Raw genomic sequence first — 18,269 nt, forward strand, 5'->3', positions numbered from 1 at the left:
AAACAACAGCGAATTGAGGAGAGCAGTCTTGGGAGGATGGGACTTCATAACCTGAAGCTGTAATTGGACAATTAACCCCAGTATGTAAATAGGCCAAAACTTAGAAAAGTGTAAAAACATGTGATCCATCATCCATTTTTGGTGAAGCCATGGCCAGGCTCTTGTACTGCCCAAGGTGTATCCTTTGAAGGCCTTTAATACCTACTTTATTCCTTTACAGTGTCTAGCCTCTCTTCTAGGTAGCCTCTCAAGGTATCAGTGCCATATCTAGGGAATGGCTTTTACCAAAAAAAGTCTAACTTCAAAAAGGTAGTCTACCTTTTTAAAGAAACAAAGAACCTTGGAAATAAAAGTCTCTCTAGTTTTCGTTTTACATAAATGTCTCTGTTCTGACTTGGGCTCCTAGAGCCGGTAAATGTCCACAGATTGACTGTGGGTGGTCAGCAGTTCCACAAATTGGGCCATCCATCTAAATTTGTCTCTCTTAAATCTATTGGATTTACATCAGCCTTGGTTCAGGCAGTACAGTAGGGATTCAGTAACTGATACAGCTTATGTGGACCTACTCTATCATCCATTTTCATAACAGTGAAGCCATTGTGGAAGGACAGCTCCAGATGGTCAACTCCCAGAGCTGGTAGTGCTTAGGAATGCAGTTGTGGTTGCATGGGAGATGCTCCCAGATTTTTAATTTGCAGTAATGCAGATGAGACATCCAAAAATCGCTGTAAGCTTCTGTGAACTGTACTCTGTGAGGTTAAATGAGAATTTCTGGAAGCAACTGGCTTAAATTTCTTGAGGTTTTGTACATATTCCAGATTCTGTGATCGGTGGGTTTCAGTTACAATTATCAAAAAGCAATATTTTATTTATTTAAAGTAGCATCCTTTTACTGTTTTACTGTTACTGCAGGCTTAGTGCTGGAGGAACCCAAACCAGGACAGAGCTGGGAAACAGAGATGGGCTCTTTTCCAGATTGTACATTATCAGATGAATAATTAACTGTAGACTAATTGCAAATCCTAATTAGTCTCCTATAACTGCAATAAGCACAGTATTACTTCAGTGTAATGTGGTAAGAACTTGACCTTCAAGCTTTAACCCTGGTGCTGGTGTGAGCAGGAAGAACTTGACTTTAAGAACCCAAATTATATCTGTGATACTACAAGTCAAAAACCCCCACAGACTTTTGTTACAAAATTAAAAGGATACAGAAAAGCCAGTAAACATGCCTGGCCTTTGCCCAGTGTGCATTGCTAGCTGGAAGCTTGTCTGTGCTGCTTTCCCTGCAGGTGGTGGAAAAAAAAAATTGAACAAATTATCAGGAATGTTGGTTTTGGCCTGTTTTGTAGACTTGATGAGGAATTGGCAGGCAGGTTACTTTGTGGCATGGCCCATAGGGTGAATGCAGAAGGTGAGTTCCATCTGGAGGGATTTGAATTTCTATATGAGTGTGTTTGGGACAGCAGGTGACAGTGGAAGTTGCATATGTATTTTGTGTCTTGGTCTTTCCTGTTAGCTACTCAGTAGCACAGGTTGGTTGCTCTGCAGCTTGTGGAGCACCTTCCAAATGGCACTCATAGCGTTGTCTTCTGTGTGAGTAACTTGGAGGCAGTTTCTGTGCCTCCAAGAAACAGAGGGAGGAGAGCAAACACTCTCTTCTCCAATGCTGGTGCAGAAAATCTTGTTCCCTGGTAGCTCTGGTGCTTCTGCTACCTAGGTGTGCTTCCATGGGAGGTGCTGAGAAAATAACAAGCAGTGAGAGGAGAAGCAGCAGTTAACACTGGAGAAAACTTATACCTATGTTACATGACCTGAAATGAATGACCGGAATGAAATGGTAAAACAGACTTGAATAACGTGAATAACCTGAAAACCCGGATACTGAGGGTACACAACAGGTAGTGGTGTGTTGGTAAAGCCACTGGGCAGCAGCCAAAGTAAACAATTCCTGTCTGAATCTGGTTTCCTTCTGTTTAGGTGATACTGAGCAAGAGCTGGGACCCCCTCCATCCGTAGATGAGGCAGCAAACACACTCATGACTCGCCTGGGCTTCCTCCTCGGAGAGAAAGTCACGGAGGTTCAGCCAGGGCCCCAGTACAGCATGGAGGTGCAGGACGAGAACCAGGTACGAGCCCCCCGATCCTGAACGGCATGGGTTGGGATCACTGTGGTGTTTGGGAGAGGGTGGTTATTGTCTAATTCCATGGCAACCAGGTGTTGCCATGCAGTGCATATGCATGTGGTGCTGAGGTAAAGGTTGTATCTCCTCATCATGCAGTGACTCATCCTTAGAGAACAGCAGGCCGTGGTTCAGGGTTCAGGCATGTGTAGGAGTGGGCAGTGTTTCTAATCAGATTATAGTGACCAAAATAATCTGTATTTGCCTGGCATCTTCTCTGTGATATATCAGAAGTAATTCATTCTTTTTACATAAAGACTCACAGTCTCTGCAGAAGGGAGAGGAAAATAGTAATAGTGTGGTTTTACAGATAGGCACAGTTCTTGCTCATATTTGCCCAACAAGGTCATTTCATGCTGGAAAACAGATAAAGAAGGCAAATCATAAAATCTTTATTCTGGTGGAACTTGTTACACATCTGGCTGGCTGGAAAGCTTTGGGCTATGATATGGATTTTGTAGAAACTGTCTGAGCCTGAGTTTCTCCCTCCTTTTCCTCAGGTACAGACAATTAGCAGTTTTGCTGAGAGTGAAAATAGGAGGCTTTCCCTCCCCCCCACCTCCGCCCCTTTTTGTATTTAAATTGACAGTTGGACAGTATGCAGCAGAAGAGCACAAAACTAAGCAGCCATTTCCAATTCTCTGTTCTTTTAATTGTCATTGGGCGACTCTGCATGAATCACTCAGATATTTAACATAAATGTAATTCAGAGAACCTGAATTCCTTAAAAAGAGAGTCAGTGAAAAGTGGCCTGTCCTCAGCACAGAATGAATGTGGACCCGTTGGACCAAGTCCAAAGGAGGCCATGGAGTTTGTCCAAGTGCCTGAGTCCCTCTGCTCTGGAGCCAGGCTGGGACAGCCAGGCTGGGAATGTTCAGACTGGAGAACAGAAGGCTCTAGGGAGACCTTAGAGCCCCTTCCAGTGCCTAAAGGGGCTCCAGGAGAACTGGAGAGGGATGTTGGACAAGGGCCTGGAGTGACATGAATGGCTTCCCACTGCCAGAGGGCATGGTTAGATGGGATGTTGGGAAGCAATTCATCTGGGTGGGGGTGGTGAGGTGCTGGCACAGGGTGCCCAGAGAAGCTGTGGCTGTCCCAGGATCCCTGGAAGTGTCCAAGGCCAGGTTGGGTTGACTGACTAACACATTTTTGATCTCCAGCATGAGCTAGTTTGAGTGAAGGCCAAGAAATGTGGTTCTGTAAAGTTTTTGCCTTTAACACATACGTTACACTTTTAACACTTTCCATTCAATTTTTTAAAGCAAGTTGTGGGTTTAAAATGGACTGTACTGTACATTGGGCTAGAAAATGTCCTTTTAACAGCAGCCTATTTCAACTGAATACTTCAAGGCCAAGCAGAGCTTTCTACTATAAATGGTTCCTTTTGTTGTTACCTTTTGACAAAAATTAAAATCCCATCTTTTTTCTAAAGCCAAAGATGTCTTTGGTGAATAAATAGAAGAAAAAAATCTAAAGAGAAATATTAGAGACTTGTCCTCTAAACTAGATTGATGTCGTGGGCTGTGTGCTAATTTTTGCATGAAAAAGTTTTTTCCAGGGCCTTTGAATGCAATTCATGTTCAGGAGAAGACAGAGTGAGGCTGGTTCCTCAACTACCGAGTTAATTTTTTCCTTCCTTTGTAAGCATCTCCTGATGTCAGCACTTGCCTTGAATCCTGGAATACTCAAGGCTGGAAGTGACCTCTCGAGGTCAACCCATCCATGCACCCCTGGTGGCAGGGCTGGCTTCACTGAGGGACTGTGGTTCTCAGGGCTCCTCCAGGCAGGGTTTGAAGATCTCCGCTGATGGAGATCAGTGGGCTCTCCAGACAGGCTGTTTTGGGGCTCACCAACTTTTAACTGTGAAAAACATTTTTCTTCTACCTAGTAGAAAATTTCCTCGATGGAACCTGGGACTGTAGCTCCTTGTCCTTTCCCTTTCCACACTTCCAAGAAGAGTGTGGCTGTGTCTTCTCTCCAGGCCCTGCAGAGAGTGGAAGGGTGCAGCTATCCTTGGATCCAGTGTAGCTGTCCTTTCTGTAGGCTGAATCAACCTTCTCCATCAGCCTCTCCACCTCAGCCCCAGCCATCTCACATTTTTGGGGCTCTCCTCTGACTCTGCCATCTCCTACTGGCTGTCTTAGCAAATAAATCCTATCCAAGCTCAAGTTGCTTCCAAACTGCAACAAATTTTGAGAAAACCTCTCCAGCTCTCCATCCTAAACTGAATTTCTTCTGCTATACTACTTACAGTTCTATTGAAAATCATGCAGTGAGATATTAAGGGATTTGCAAAGATTACTTCTTCTATTAATCATTGATTAATTAAAATCTGATTGAGACTTTGACCAGTAGTTTGCACTTGAATCTAAAAATTAGAACAGTATTTTAGGTTTTAATGTGTTAATTTACATGAGCTGAGCAGAGAAAACATTCTTTGTATCAAAAGCTGCTGCTTGTTATTCCAGCCATGCTTTGCCTTCTCAAGCGAGACAATAATTATGTGCCATCTCACCAGTGCTTAAGCTGAAAGGAACATAAGGAATGGGAGCATTTGCACTGAAACTGCCCAATCTCTACATCTCTGCGTTGCCTTTTCCCCCAGTTGCTTTATTTTGAATATATCCAAGGATATATTCTCTAATCCAGATTGTAATAAAATAGTCTGTTTTCTATGCTTTTAATCATGATTTCCTTAATGGGAGATGATGAGGATTAAATCTTTATTCTCCTACTTTTTCTGGAAATTCTTTCTAACTGTATTTTCTGCCAGAGCAGCACAAAGGACATTGAGGCCCTGGTAGAACAGAGTAATTTTTCAAAGTTCAGTGAAAATGTGACAGATGAAACAGCAGCAATAATAATACAGAATGTTCTGTCAATGGAAATTTATATTTAAAACTTGCACAGAGGAACATTTTTCTCTATCAATACAAAAATAAAACATGTCAATCAATGCCAAGTGATATACTGTGTTATTTCATAATTTCCAGTTGCAAGGAGCTTGTTCTTCAGGAGCTGCATTGATAACACAGCAAATAAAGGAACTTCTATCACTTCTGGCATTTCATGAAACAATAGTTTTATCAGCTGGAGGGAAGATGAGCGTACCATCCTTGCACTGAATTTTAATTTGCTTTAAAGTGAAATGATTTCTGTGTTAAAGTTAGTGGATGTTATTTTGTAGTGAGATAAGTTTCAGTGGGAATTTGTTTAATATCATAGTTAAAGACATAGAAAAACTCCACCATAAAGAATTTATAATAGTAATAAGGCTTTACATTCTGAAAGATCCCATATGTAAGCTGATTGAATTTTAGATGTTGTCGTTTGAGATTGTCAGGCACTTCTGGAGATCATCTAAACCAACCTTCTGCTTCAAGCAGGGCCAGCTGAGATTGGGTTGGGTTATTCCCCACCTGGAATTCTCTATACAATTCTGGTGCCCCCAACATAAAAAGACATGGAACTGAGCAGGGCTGGGCAGAGGACAAGCTTCACCCCTTCCCCTGCCAGCATGACTCTTCCACATGCAGGATACCCCTGGCCTTCCTTGTCCATAGCTCCCCAGTTGTATTACCTTGAACTTGATGCAGTTCATTGGATTGTCAGTGAGTTCGAAGAAAATATTGGGAGGAGCTGATTAAATGGCTCAGATGTGCTGATGGAGTCCCATCAGTTGTGATAAATCAGAAGATAGTCCCACTGTGATGGGTAACTCAGTGAAAACATCTGTGTGGCGCAAGCCAAACAGCAAGCCAAAAAGAGCCCTGTATTAGGTTATATTAAAAATAATAATAAACCCCATCAATTTTAAAGGGAAAAAAATAATGGAATGCTTTCATTGAATGTGACACACAAGTAGTTTTTAATTTGGCCACTACAATAAATGAGCTAGAAATCATTTTATAAAATTAAAAGCAGATTTAGAAAAATACAGTAGTGTATTTACACATCTGAAAAATTTGCAGTATGAGGACATGGAAAAGGTTCATGGAGAGAGAATGTGCATGACAGGTGCTGTAATGAATGTGTGAAACCAGAATATTCAGAGAGCCAAAATAACCAGAGCAGTCAGCTTGCCTAAAGTTCCTAGAAGGCAATGGGGAAAAAGGAGTTGTACTGGTAAGTGCCTAGAATGTGAAAGAAGGGAAAATAACAATAACTGGGATTTACCAGTGACACTTTAAATTGGATGGAGAGAGGAGAGGGTTGCTTTGCTTGTCCCAGATATTTCAAGAGAGATGACGATGGTGTCAGTAGCCACCACGTACACCGTGGGTATTTTAGAATCACCAGATTCTAAAATCTACTTCTTGTTTGAATGCTTCCAGGGATGGTGACTCCACCACTGTCTTGGGCCTGCCAGGTCCAGTGCCTGACCACTCTATCAGCAAGAAATTTTCCCTGTTATCCAACCTGAACCTACCCTAGACCAACATCAGGCAATTTGCCCTTATCGTGTTGTGTGTTGCTTGGAAGAAGAGACCAACCCTGGCGTATACCACAGGGAGATTATAAATTAACGTGGAAATACTCACACAATTAATTTTCTGCTGTGTTGGGATGTCTGTGTTAATACACAAACCTGCCAGCAGAGCTGTGACATTGGGACTGTGTCCCTGCTTTGCTGATGTGCTGATCCATGTTGGGGATATTCTGTAATTAGGCTGAGATCAATTCAGCTCCCTCTGGCATGAGAGTAGAGCTGTGGGGTGATCATGGGGCTGTCCCATCCCCCCTGCCATGTCCTGTTGCCTCCAGCACCAGGGCAGTTACACTCCGAGTAAGGATTTTTACAAAACCCATGGGAATACTTGGACAAAGTAGGTTTTTCCTGGTAGCTTCACATGGTAACTGCCTCCTAATATAAAACACCACGTTCAACTTTAAAAGTCCCTCCCAGACATTTTTTAAGTTTCAAATCTGAAATAGGGAGGAGGAAAAAAAAATTACATGTCAAGTCTGTTACGCAGTTTGCAGGTATGATGCTTTCTGTGGTCTCCTTCAAATGTCACAGAAAAGGGGATGCAAAGCCACACAGTTATGTGGGGATGCTCACACAGAATAAAAGAAATCTCATTTGACCAAATTCCAGATGGGGAATGAACCTCTGCTGTTCCTTCCTTGGGACAGTGAGTGAAGTGCTGTCTGCTGAGCCCAGCTTCAGCCGACAGCAGCAGTGCAGAAGAACTGGCTGTGCACTGCACTGTCCCCTGAGCCAGGGAGACGTGGGGTCACCTTCCTCTGCAGAACCCTAAAGGTAAACTTGAGGGAGGATCACATGCTGAAATTCCCATTTTTTAATGCATACTTTTTGCCAATCCTCGAGGGGCAATAGACTGATGCTCCTGAGGGTGTGGCTCCTCCCAAGTGCCCAACCTGTGAGTGGGTGCCAGTTCCGTTGGTCAGTCCTGTGCAAGTAAAGTGTTGAAATTACCTGTTTATTAAAAAAAAAAAAAACCAAATAAAAAACCAACAAAAACCTGAAGTCCACTGTAAGGGTGATGAAGTTGGTGTGTTGCGTTCACAAGAAGCCAGCTGTGCCTGCCAACCCACTTGACCCTGCATAGCAGTTTTGGCCTGCAGATGACTCATGACATGTCTTCAGCAGGGAGAACCTTTTTCCAGTGGAGCTTCTGTATCCAGTAGCATGTGGTTAAAACAAGGGCTCTGTCATATATCAAATTGAATTCAAGAATGATTTTAGATTTTTAATAAATCCATCTCCCTGCACAGGATCAGATGGATAAACTCCTCCAGGTCCCTTGTACACGGTACCCTATAGAGTCTCACCAAAAATTACTTTTAAAGCAACACCCTCTTTATGCTGTTTTATTTTCCATATTATTGCGGGTTTGTTTAAACTTTATCTGGTGGGGAAAGCAGGCCTAGGCAGGGAAGGGCTATCTGGTATCTAGATCTCTGCTGTTTTCCTGGAATGGAGAAAACATTTATAGAGCAAAATAAAAACTGCAGCCCTAGAAGGATTCTGAGAAGATGAAAATGGCCCAGAGGTCTTTGTAGGATTTCTTAGATATGATGATTGTAGCTGTAAGTAAAGGTGAGATCACACTGCGTGCTTCCCACTCCAGAGCTGTCCACTTCAACACAGACACAGAATTTCCATTTCTGTCATGGTTTTTGCACATCTGAGCTTTTTTTTTTTAAGCTTCCAGTTCAATGCTAACAAAACAATCAAAACTCCTGATCAAGTATGGAATCAGGCTTTTGATAAATACCACTATTTATGTTTCCTGTGGCTCCTATTGAATGTGGAAGCTGGGATCTCTAAAGTGTGAAGGAGAAAATGAGCCCAGTGTCTGCCACGGGTGGGGGTGGCCTAGTGGATGTTTTCATTTTTAACCTCAGCAGGCAAAGCAAATCCTCAAGCGTGAGCTATAGAAAGACCTTCCCCCTCGCAGTGCCTGTGGTGAGTGATATGTTTCTGCTTCCCATTTTCCAGAGCTCGGCGGTGACGCAGCGCATCAGCCCCTGCTCCACGCTGACGAGCAGCACGGCCTCGCCGCCGGCCAGCAGCCCCTGCTCCACGCTGCCGCCCGTCAGCACCAGCGTCACGGCCAAGGACTGCACCTATGGGGCTGTCACCAGCCCCACATCCACGCTGGAGAGCAGAGACAGCGGCATCATTGGTGAGTGTTGGGCCGTGCTCCTCCTCTTCCTCCTCCTGCTCCTCCTCACTGCTCCTTCCTCACTGCTGCTGGCTGAGCCTCCGTGCACTGGGCTGGTCTAACAAGGGTAGGTTTATCATCAGAGGATCCCAGGATGGTTTGAGTTGGAAAGGATCTTAAAGACCATCCTGTTCCACTGCTTGCCATGGCAGGGACACTTTCCACTATCACACATCACCCTAATCCCCAGTGTCCAGCCTGGCCTTGGGCACTGCCAGGGATCCAGGGACAGCCACAGCTGCTCTGGGCACCTGTGCCAGGGCCTCCCACCTATGCAGGGAGCAATTCCTTCCCACTATCCCATCTATCCCTGCCCTCTGGCAGTGGGAAGCCATTCCCTGTGTCCTGTCACTCCAGGATCTTGTCCCAAGTCCCTCTCCAGTTCTCCTGGAGCCCCTGTGGACACTTGAAGGGGCTCTGAGCTCTCCCTGGAGCCTTCTGTTCTCCAGTCTGAATAACCTCTGCTCTCCCAGCCTGGCTTCAGAGCAGAGGAATTCCAGGCATGTCATCAATTCAGTGACTACCTCTGGACTCACCCCAGCTGTTTCATGTCCCTTGGTAACCCCAGAGCTGGATGCAGTGCTCTATTTAGATAATATTATTTGTCTACGTTTGCTAATTAGGGGGATGGTTTTACATTATTCAGGTTAATAGTGCAGTGACCAAGGTGATCTGTGCCCCTCCATCTTCCATTCCTCATAGGTAAAACTACATAGTAGTTAGTGAAAATTGGGATGTATGAAGTTGATAACTTCGCATCAGTTAATTTACTTTTGGAACTTAAATTGTTTAAATGATGCAAGAGAAAGCCTTGGGTAGGATCTGAACTCAATTATCACAAATTTCAGTGAATTTCTGTAGGTGCTGTAGCAGGCTTCTATTTGAGTGATCTGTGGGTTGCAAGTGTAAAGAATCCGGAGAAAATAACATATACAGGTTAATTCTGTTCAGTAACTCTGCAGTCACAATGGGAAAACATTTTTGTTTGTATGACATCAAACAGGATGATCGTCACTTGGGTGTCTTTGCCACATGTTCTAGGTTGAGTATTTCCCCAACTTAAGAAGATTTTATTTTGCCACCAATTTATGTAGTATTTAAAAAAAAAATTAAAAAGGCAGGTTGATAATTTAGGGAGGTTAGTTGCACTAGTGGTTAACATTTTGCGTGGCTGATCAGGGAATCTGGGCTTAGTTCAGCTCTTGGATGCCACAGCAACCCTTGCAGCACTTCTGCCTGCATGATCTTAAAATGCAAATGGGTGAGCTATTCTGAGCTGTGTGCCGAAGTAGGTTAATGAATCCTGGGAAAAGTCACTGCAGATTCCCACCCCCTCGCCTCCCTGCTCAGCATGTCCCACCATCAGAGTTCCACCTTCTCCCACATCCAGCCCCAAAGCTCGGCTGGGCTGGAGGGTCACAGTGAGTAGTGAGTGGATGTTTGATCCCAGCTGGGTCCTGTCTCTGCCCAAGCTGTCAGTTGGTTCTAAGAGCTGAGCAAAGGTTGAAAGGATAAAAAAAAAGTTACAAGATCCAGATCTTGACATTCAGATATTCTTTATTTGTAAAAGAAAAGCAATAGGTAATGGGGGAGAAGGTGAGCCAAGAGGAGAGGTAGGAGCAAATCAGCCCTTTCTTCTGGATGCCACAGAATCCTTTCCATGTAAAACAGAATGGCTGGTGAAAATCCTGACCTGACTGTAACCTCTGAATAGCTTCCAGGATTTTTTGGCTCTCACTATGTAAAAGCAGCCAACTGTTGATGTTAAAAAAATCTGCTACTGAAAAGAAAACTGGTCAAAGAATCATGTGCTGCTCTGGGGAAACTGACCCCACAGCCCCTCCAGTGTGAGCTTGGAAGCTTTGCTGCTGGAATGCAGCAGAATACAGGGAAACCTCCACCAGTCTTATCAATCCTTTGAAATAACCAGCAAACTTTTCTTGCTAGTATGCAAAGCTTATCCAAATGATGTTCAAGCAGCACTTTGTCATTAGCAGCAGTCTCCTAAGGAAGGGCTGTTTTCCATGTGGCATCTTCCTGTAGAAGTGTGTTCATACACCCCAAGTTGAAATGCGGGCACACTTTTTCCCTGGGATGATCTGTACTCTGTTCCATGCTGAATTGTCAGGGGATCATCCTGTGCAGGGACAGGTAAGAAGGAAGAGCAGCTTAAAAGGGAAAGCAGTGAGCAGTGGAAATCCTCTGGTCCCCCTGCTGTGGTGAATTGTACAGGTCCTGTACCGTATGGACCAGATGTCTTCACTTAGATTTTGTGGATTTATTTGATGGAAAATAACATATAAAGGAGCTCTGTCCCCTACTGGGAATCCCTGTAAAGCTCTTATTCCTGAGCTTTTATCAAGATCCTGCCTTCTACACATGTATGTGTTTGTGGGTTAAAAATAGGTTTGTTAATAAATTTGCCTAAGCGCCTGATAAGCAGAATAGATGCTGCTGACAATGAAACAAGATTGATTTATTTCCAACTTTATCTGCTTTGAGAAGGGAACAAAGAGCAGCTCAAAAGGCGTGTCAAGATAAATTTAAGTCAGGTTAAATATTTTTGTGATCTTACAGTTAAAGCATTTGAATTCTGACATTCTCATCAGTATTATGAAATGCTCTGTTAATAATGAATAACGTTTCTGAGAATTACGGATCTTTTTTGTACTCTCAATGGCTTCTAGTTGGGCTCATTCCCCAAAGAGGAGTGTCCTGAAAAGTGTCTCATCCCAGTGACTAGTGAGCTTTTGTTCACTAATGCACCTTCATATTGTAGGTGATGGGGATGATGGTTCAGGAGGAGAAGAGGGAGCTGACTTTTCAAGTTTCTCATCAGCTCTTGAGCCAGATCAGTTGCTCACCACCACGCACCCAATGCCTTGCCAGTTCCCCACCTTTCAGGTACCAACTACTCCTTTCAGGTAGCTGTAGAGAGCAGTAAGGTCTCTCCGAGTTTCTTTTTGTCCTGGCCGAGTTGCCCCAGCTCCCTCAGCTGTTCCTCATCAGACTTGACCTCCAGATCCCTTCCCCAGCTCTGTTGCCTTCTCTGAACACGGTCCAGCCCCTTCATGTGTTTTTGTAGGAACATGTTTGTAGAGAGAAAGCTCAGCATAAAGAGTCAGGCTGGGCAAGGTTAAGAGCCAGTGGCTTGTGGCCATTCCCCCAGTTCCATCAGCCGTTGCCTCTGATTTTTGTGCCTCTCTGTTGCAGAGATGTCACTCCAGATGTGCCTGTGTCTGTGCTCTGTAAAAGGGGTATGTGTAAATAATAACATACAGCAGCGTTGATGTTTTGGTAAAGATCGTTAAGGTTGCTATCTCTATATTAGAGTTGGGACCTCTTTAAGAGATATTTTTCATGTTTACAGTAGTGGACTGTGCTTTAGAACACTAATTACTTTGTTTCCTAAGTAATAAGCAGTTTCTAAGCTGAAGTTTTGCTGAGCTGTTCTCTCTCGCAGTGTTTGCAGGGAGTTGGGCTCAGGAGGTGGGAGGGTCTCGCTCTGTTGCAGTGCTGTTTTACCCAGACCCTGCATTTCTCGCCTCAGTAGCAGCCATGATAGCTCTGCAACACAATCATCCCATTTGTCATCCCATTCTTTATCTTATTCCTCATCCCATTCCTCATCCTGCTTGTCAGCTGGTGCAGCAGGGAATTCAGATCTAGCACAGAATAGATATAGTGTCAGGTGATGTTACTGTCGAGGTATTTTTCATTTTGTTTTGAGACCTTTTCTGTGCTCACCATAATTTATAACACCCCTAGGCCTGACACAGAAATGGCTTTACCTGTTTGATCTCTGTCTATTTGCAGGATTGTTTATATGAATTAAATCAGTGATTTTTTTTTTTTTTTTTTTTTTTTTATCCTATTTGATAGCATCTTTGAAAGAGAAGTTAAACATCCAGAAAGTGGTGTGGATTTTGGCCTCAAGCCTTGTTGAGGATAGACCTCGGGCATTTTGGGTTTGGGTTTTTTTCTGTGGAGGTGCCATAGACTCACTGCCTGGTGGTGTCCAGGAGAGAATAATGTTCTAAAGGTGTGCCAGGGTTGTTGGGGCACTGACCAACAAGGTTTCCCTTAGGAATAGTTTTCTATTCCCAAGGTTTCCCTTAGGAATAGTTTGGACTTACACTTTCTGCCTGCCATATTTTTCTGTTTGGCAGCTGGAGCAGTCTCGGGTGATGTGGCTATATTTAGGTGTATCCTGTGGCTCAGTTTATGGAGGCTTATGTAGATTAGGGTAAGAAATTTATTTCACTCCTTGCCAACTTGCACGTGTTAGCTGGGACATTTCTAATGGAATGAGGCAAGTGGTGCTGAAGTGAAATGAGGTTAATTCAGGCTGGGTTTGTAGCTCATTGCGGTGCATTATATGAAAGCTCATTGCTTTGCTGCAGTTATTTCTTTAAATCAACAAAATCCCTGTATCTTACTTGAGGCACTATAAATCTTCATATGTAATTAATGTTACAGCTGTTGGTCATTGTCACATGGGACCTACAAAAACTGCTTCTCCCACAGTTACAGCAAGAAGGTGAATGTAAAGGTTGATATTTCTCAGGCATGGTCTTTGTCTTGAGGAGAATTAGATGGAATGTTAAAAATTCCCTTGTGTGTTTGACTAGAGGCACATTCAGTTGAAAACCTCCCAGGGCATAGGCTAGCTTGCAGCTGAATGAGAAATAATACTTGTGGCTTGTAAATACACAAAACTGTCTTGAGAAGTGTAGTGCTGTCTGTAGTGCTGAGCTGCTGTCTTGGGGGGCTACTGCTGCTTCGGTACAGCTCTGTTGTTTCCCCAAAGAAATAAAAATATTTTACCCAAGTTATTTGCAAAAAGTTATAATCAGAGCTTTTGTTTCCAAGGGAAACAAGCCACGTTGGAAAGTTTGACAGAGGAAACACAGGAGTAAATCTTGACTACTTAAAGCAGGGTGGGATTGTGAAATGACTCCAGCACTTTTGGAGTGTGTGCGCTCCTAGTACCACAGTCCATGTGCCTTCAAAGCTGCTTGAAGCTGTTGCAGGTAGTGCTGGTGCTGTGGGTGGGATGGGATCATGGGGACAGAGATTCAGCAAATCCCAGGAAAAAGCTGCAGACAGGATTGCAGATGGGCACTGCGCTGCCTGCGCACTCATCCAAGGGGCTTTCCACGGGATAGCATTCATTATGTGTTTTCCAGCAGTCGGGTGATCTGAATGCCTTGAATTCTGTCTGTGCTCACGTTAAATAGCGTGAGACTGTGCCAGTGGAGACTGGAGATACAGCTATGTATCTATAAATATATAGATCTATATGCACGCTTGTCTGTATTTGTGTCCCTGTGGTATTACTTCAGTGCTATAGAGAACCTCAGCTATTTCTGCATGTCAGGTTTCTCCTATTCTGTGTGTGACTCACTGCCCCTTCCTTCTCCATCCCTGCAGTGTCTTGTTTGCTCCCAGCAGCCGCCAGCATGCACTGTGGTCGGGGTGATCCAATGGAGCAGGGCCTATGCACAGCAAGGTTCTGATTTTTTTTCACCAGGGTTGTGCTTTTTTGTCTGGATTTAGCAGTTGAAGAACCTCAAGGGTTCTCCCGTAGCCTCCTGTGTGCCGGTGGGTTCCTACCATGGCACCCCCAGTGCGTCCCATCTGTGCCCTGATGCGCTGGGTCCCTTGGAGACTGGTCCGTTCAATTCAAAGATTGCAATTTTTTTTTTAGCTTTTGACTAATGAGGTGTCCTTATTTTTAAAAATAATAGAATTATAGAGTGGTTTGTGTTGGAAGGGACCTTTAAAGACCAGCTACTTCCAGTGCCCTTGCACTGTCCCCAGGTATCACATCCACATGTTTTTTCGAATGTTTCCAGGGATGGTGCCTCTATCTCACTGGCCTGGACAGCCTGTTCCAGGACTTCACCATCCTTTCAATGAAGACATTTTCCCTAATATCCAGCCTTCACCTTACTTGGTTGCAACCTGAGGCTGTTTCCTCTCATCCTGGCAGAAAGGAATGGAATGGGAAAGAAGGGAATAGGAATGGGGATGGGATGGGATGGGATGGGATGGGATGGCAGTTAGGAGTTAGGAGTTAGGATAAAATAGAATAGAATAGAATAGAATAGAATAGAATAGAATAGAATAGAATAGAATAGAATAGAATAGAATACAATACAATACAATACAATACAATACAATACAATACAATACAATACAATACAATATAATACAATACAATACAATATAATACAATACAATACAATACAATACAATATTTCAGTGTGAAGGGACCTACAATGATCACCTGATCCAACTCCCTGACCATTTCAGGGCTGGCCAGATCTTTGCACTTTCATTGTATTTATCTGCCAATTTGGCGTTCACAACTTTTCTTCCCTGAATATCACTCTGCATCTTAGTAGTTGCAGGTAATGAAAATTTTCTGAAATTACCTTTCTGAAATGTGCTTTCTTCAGTTGTCACTGTGAAGGTGAGCAGCTCTAGGGGTGACACTATGGGAGATGTGTCAGCTCAGTGTGTCCGTTCATGTCGCTGACTTGCAGCTAACCTGATGCTTTTGCTTTTTAACTAAAATTAAAATTATTTTGGTTTATAATAGCTCCTAGAAGAGACTAAATCCATAGAGCCATCACTTCAGCATGTGTAGAAGCACTTAGATTACCCAGGGCTGTTCAGCAGGTAAATTAATCCATAGGGAACCTTCCTAAATACCTGATTCAATAACAAGTTTGCACATAAAACAGTTTTAGTGTAAACCAGAGAAAATTGTGTTTAAAATGAACACAAATTGTTGATTAGAAAAAGGGGCAGCAGGACTTAATAGCTCTTTTTTTTTTTTCTTTTTTGTTGTTTCACTTAGAGAAAACTTATTTTGACACAAGGTTATTTTGTTTTTTCTCGGTTTGATGTGTTGGAAGATGACTGATGTCAGCTGCTGAATTTTTTCTACAGAGACTAATTAGACATATACTGAGATGGGCTTTTAAAAGTAATGGATTCTAATTGGATCAATGGAGTTGTTTTCTGTGAACAAAAAACTTGGCATCCCTTGCCCTGCAAACTCAGTCTTTGAAATGGAGTTTTTTTATAGAGAATAATTTCAAACATATTTCTTAGACAATTTGAGGGAGCAAGAGAAGTATGTGAACAGTGAAAGTGTGTGAAAGTAATTTTTTTATCTTAAATCATAAATATGTTTACCTGACAGCAAGCCTGAGTATAAATGCCAACAAGTAAATACCAGTTCTTAGCAGTTGCGTGTGTTGGTTTTAAATTTCAAAATACGTTGCAAGTGACTAAATTTTGAAACATTGGATGGGATGCAAAGATACTGAACCCACTCCCTAGAAAAAAACCCACTCCCAGTGAAGATTGAAGCTGTTGTTAGGGTGGATAAAGAACAGGTTTCTGAGAGAAGCTGTGGCTTCCGCTATCCCAGGTTGCTCCTGCCCTGTTCCTGGAAGTGCCCAAGGCCAGGTTGGGGATGGAGCTTGGAGCAGGTGTCCCTGCCCATGGCAGGGGGTGGAACTGGATGGTATGTAAGGTCACTTCCAACCCAAGCCATTCTTTATTTCTCTAACATACTCAGATAAACTGGTGTGGGTGTTGGGACCTTGTCTCAGTGACTAAGATTATGACCTTGAATAAATATACAGGGGACTAAAGATGAGAGGAAAGTCAATAGTCTAAAGAGATTTACAGCCGTGGGTAACTACGCTGGAATCCAGAAGAGAAAATACAAATGGGGAGAACATGGGGATGTTCTGGATCAACTGAGTGTTGTCACTTCCCAGCAAAAATCCTCACCTGTTAAATGAAATTATATAGGGGAAACTGAGTGGATTACAGTTCATAAAAACTTCCTGTCAGTCAAATGAGATAAGGGCTTCGGTTTCTGAACCAAACTAATCCATGGAAGCTGGTTGTTCAGGCAGGTTCAGTGGAGGCTTCTTAGTGTCAGACCTTGCAAAGTTCTGCAGACATTTCCTGGAAATGGAAAGGTAGAAACTATGATGCCAATTAAAAGACATGAGGAGCCATGGCAATGTTTCCTCCTAAATAATTTCTATTATTTCTGGAATGATGTATTTGAATACAATGCAGCACAGAATTTTTAATACTCTTTGTAATTAAAAATGGCTTTTAATGATATGAGCAAAAACATTAGAGCTTAAATGTTCTTTTAGAAGTCGTAAGCAGAAACACTATCATTAAACTAAAATCCATAATCTCTGATTTATGTGAATGTGGAAAATATGATGAAGATAATTTTTGGCTCTTGCATGTCTCAGCTTGGCATTGAGCAGCATGTGTTCAAGCCACTCTTGCTTCGTTACTCATTTTGTTATAATTTCTTCCTTCAAGCTACGTTGACAAGTTACTCTGAGAATGTGGAACGTACTAAATATGGAGGGGAAAGCAGTAAGGAACTTGGATCTGGGGGAAATCTTAAACAGTGGCAATCCCAGAAATCCAGCATGGACTCCTGCCTGTACCGCGTGGATGAGAACATGTCAGCCTCCACCTACAGCCTCAACAAAATCCCCGAGAGGAACCTGGAGACGGTCCTGTCCCAGTCAGTGCAGTCAATTCCTCTTTACCTTATGCCACGGCCAAATTCAGTAGCAGGTAAGAAATTAATGTTTGTGCCTTTAGGTCAGAGCCAGACACAGCACACAGATGTCACAACTGTTTCCTTATCCAGGAATCTCCTTCCTGGAGTCATCATGCTAAGAATGACAAAAATTGGTTTTTTGTTTGACTTACTGGTTCTAAATGGAAAATTCCTCTGTGGAAACCTGTTTCTGATTGTGTTTAATGGTTATTTCAGCAGTTTATGGTCCCTTTCTTACAAAATTATACAACAAGATTACAGCAGAATATGTTTAAAAAGAAAAAAACAGATTCTTTACTGTCATTACAATGCAAATGTCTTGGTTTTAATGTGCCAAGACATAATGGCTATTTCTGCTATTTCAAAAGATTCATTGCAAGTAAAATCAAGTGTCTGATATTCTCTGAAGAGCTTAAGAGCTCTGGAGTTAAGAGAATGGTGGTACTTTCTGTCTACAGATTTGCTCTGGGTCCCGTCTCTCCCAGTGGACTGTGTCCCAAACATCTCACAACTCACAGCACCTGGCATTTGCTAGTGACTGACATTTTTTGTCTTGGCATAAAATCAACATTATTTTCATTTAAATTCATGTCTGCTCTTCAAAACATTTCTAAATGGTGCTGTGCCTTACCTTATTGATGTCTTTTACCTGCATTCCCCTGAATCCGGTAACAGCAGGGCAAAAAAACAGTGATGGGATTAGAAATATTAAAGCATTGCTGGAAAGCTGCTTGCTTAGAGTTACTCCCCATTCCTTTATTGCCCCATTTT

General features: G+C 42.9%; 1 protein-coding gene across 1 annotated transcript in view; it reads left to right on the plus strand.

The window, feature by feature from the left end:
• Positions 1–18,269, plus strand: part of TANC2 (tetratricopeptide repeat, ankyrin repeat and coiled-coil containing 2) — a 161,556-nt gene that overhangs the window by 78,864 nt on the left and 64,423 nt on the right. The window contains exons 9-11 of the mRNA XM_058857940.1: positions 1,981–2,129; positions 8,650–8,836; positions 17,249–17,512. Coding sequence (XP_058713923.1) covers positions 1,981–2,129; positions 8,650–8,836; positions 17,249–17,512 — 600 coding nt within the window. The remainder of the gene's footprint in view (positions 1–1,980; positions 2,130–8,649; positions 8,837–17,248; positions 17,513–18,269) is intronic.

Source organism: Poecile atricapillus, chromosome 27 (genome assembly GCF_030490865.1).
Source record: "Poecile atricapillus isolate bPoeAtr1 chromosome 27, bPoeAtr1.hap1, whole genome shotgun sequence".
In the NCBI taxonomy this organism is placed as follows: domain Eukaryota; kingdom Metazoa; phylum Chordata; class Aves; order Passeriformes; family Paridae; genus Poecile; species Poecile atricapillus.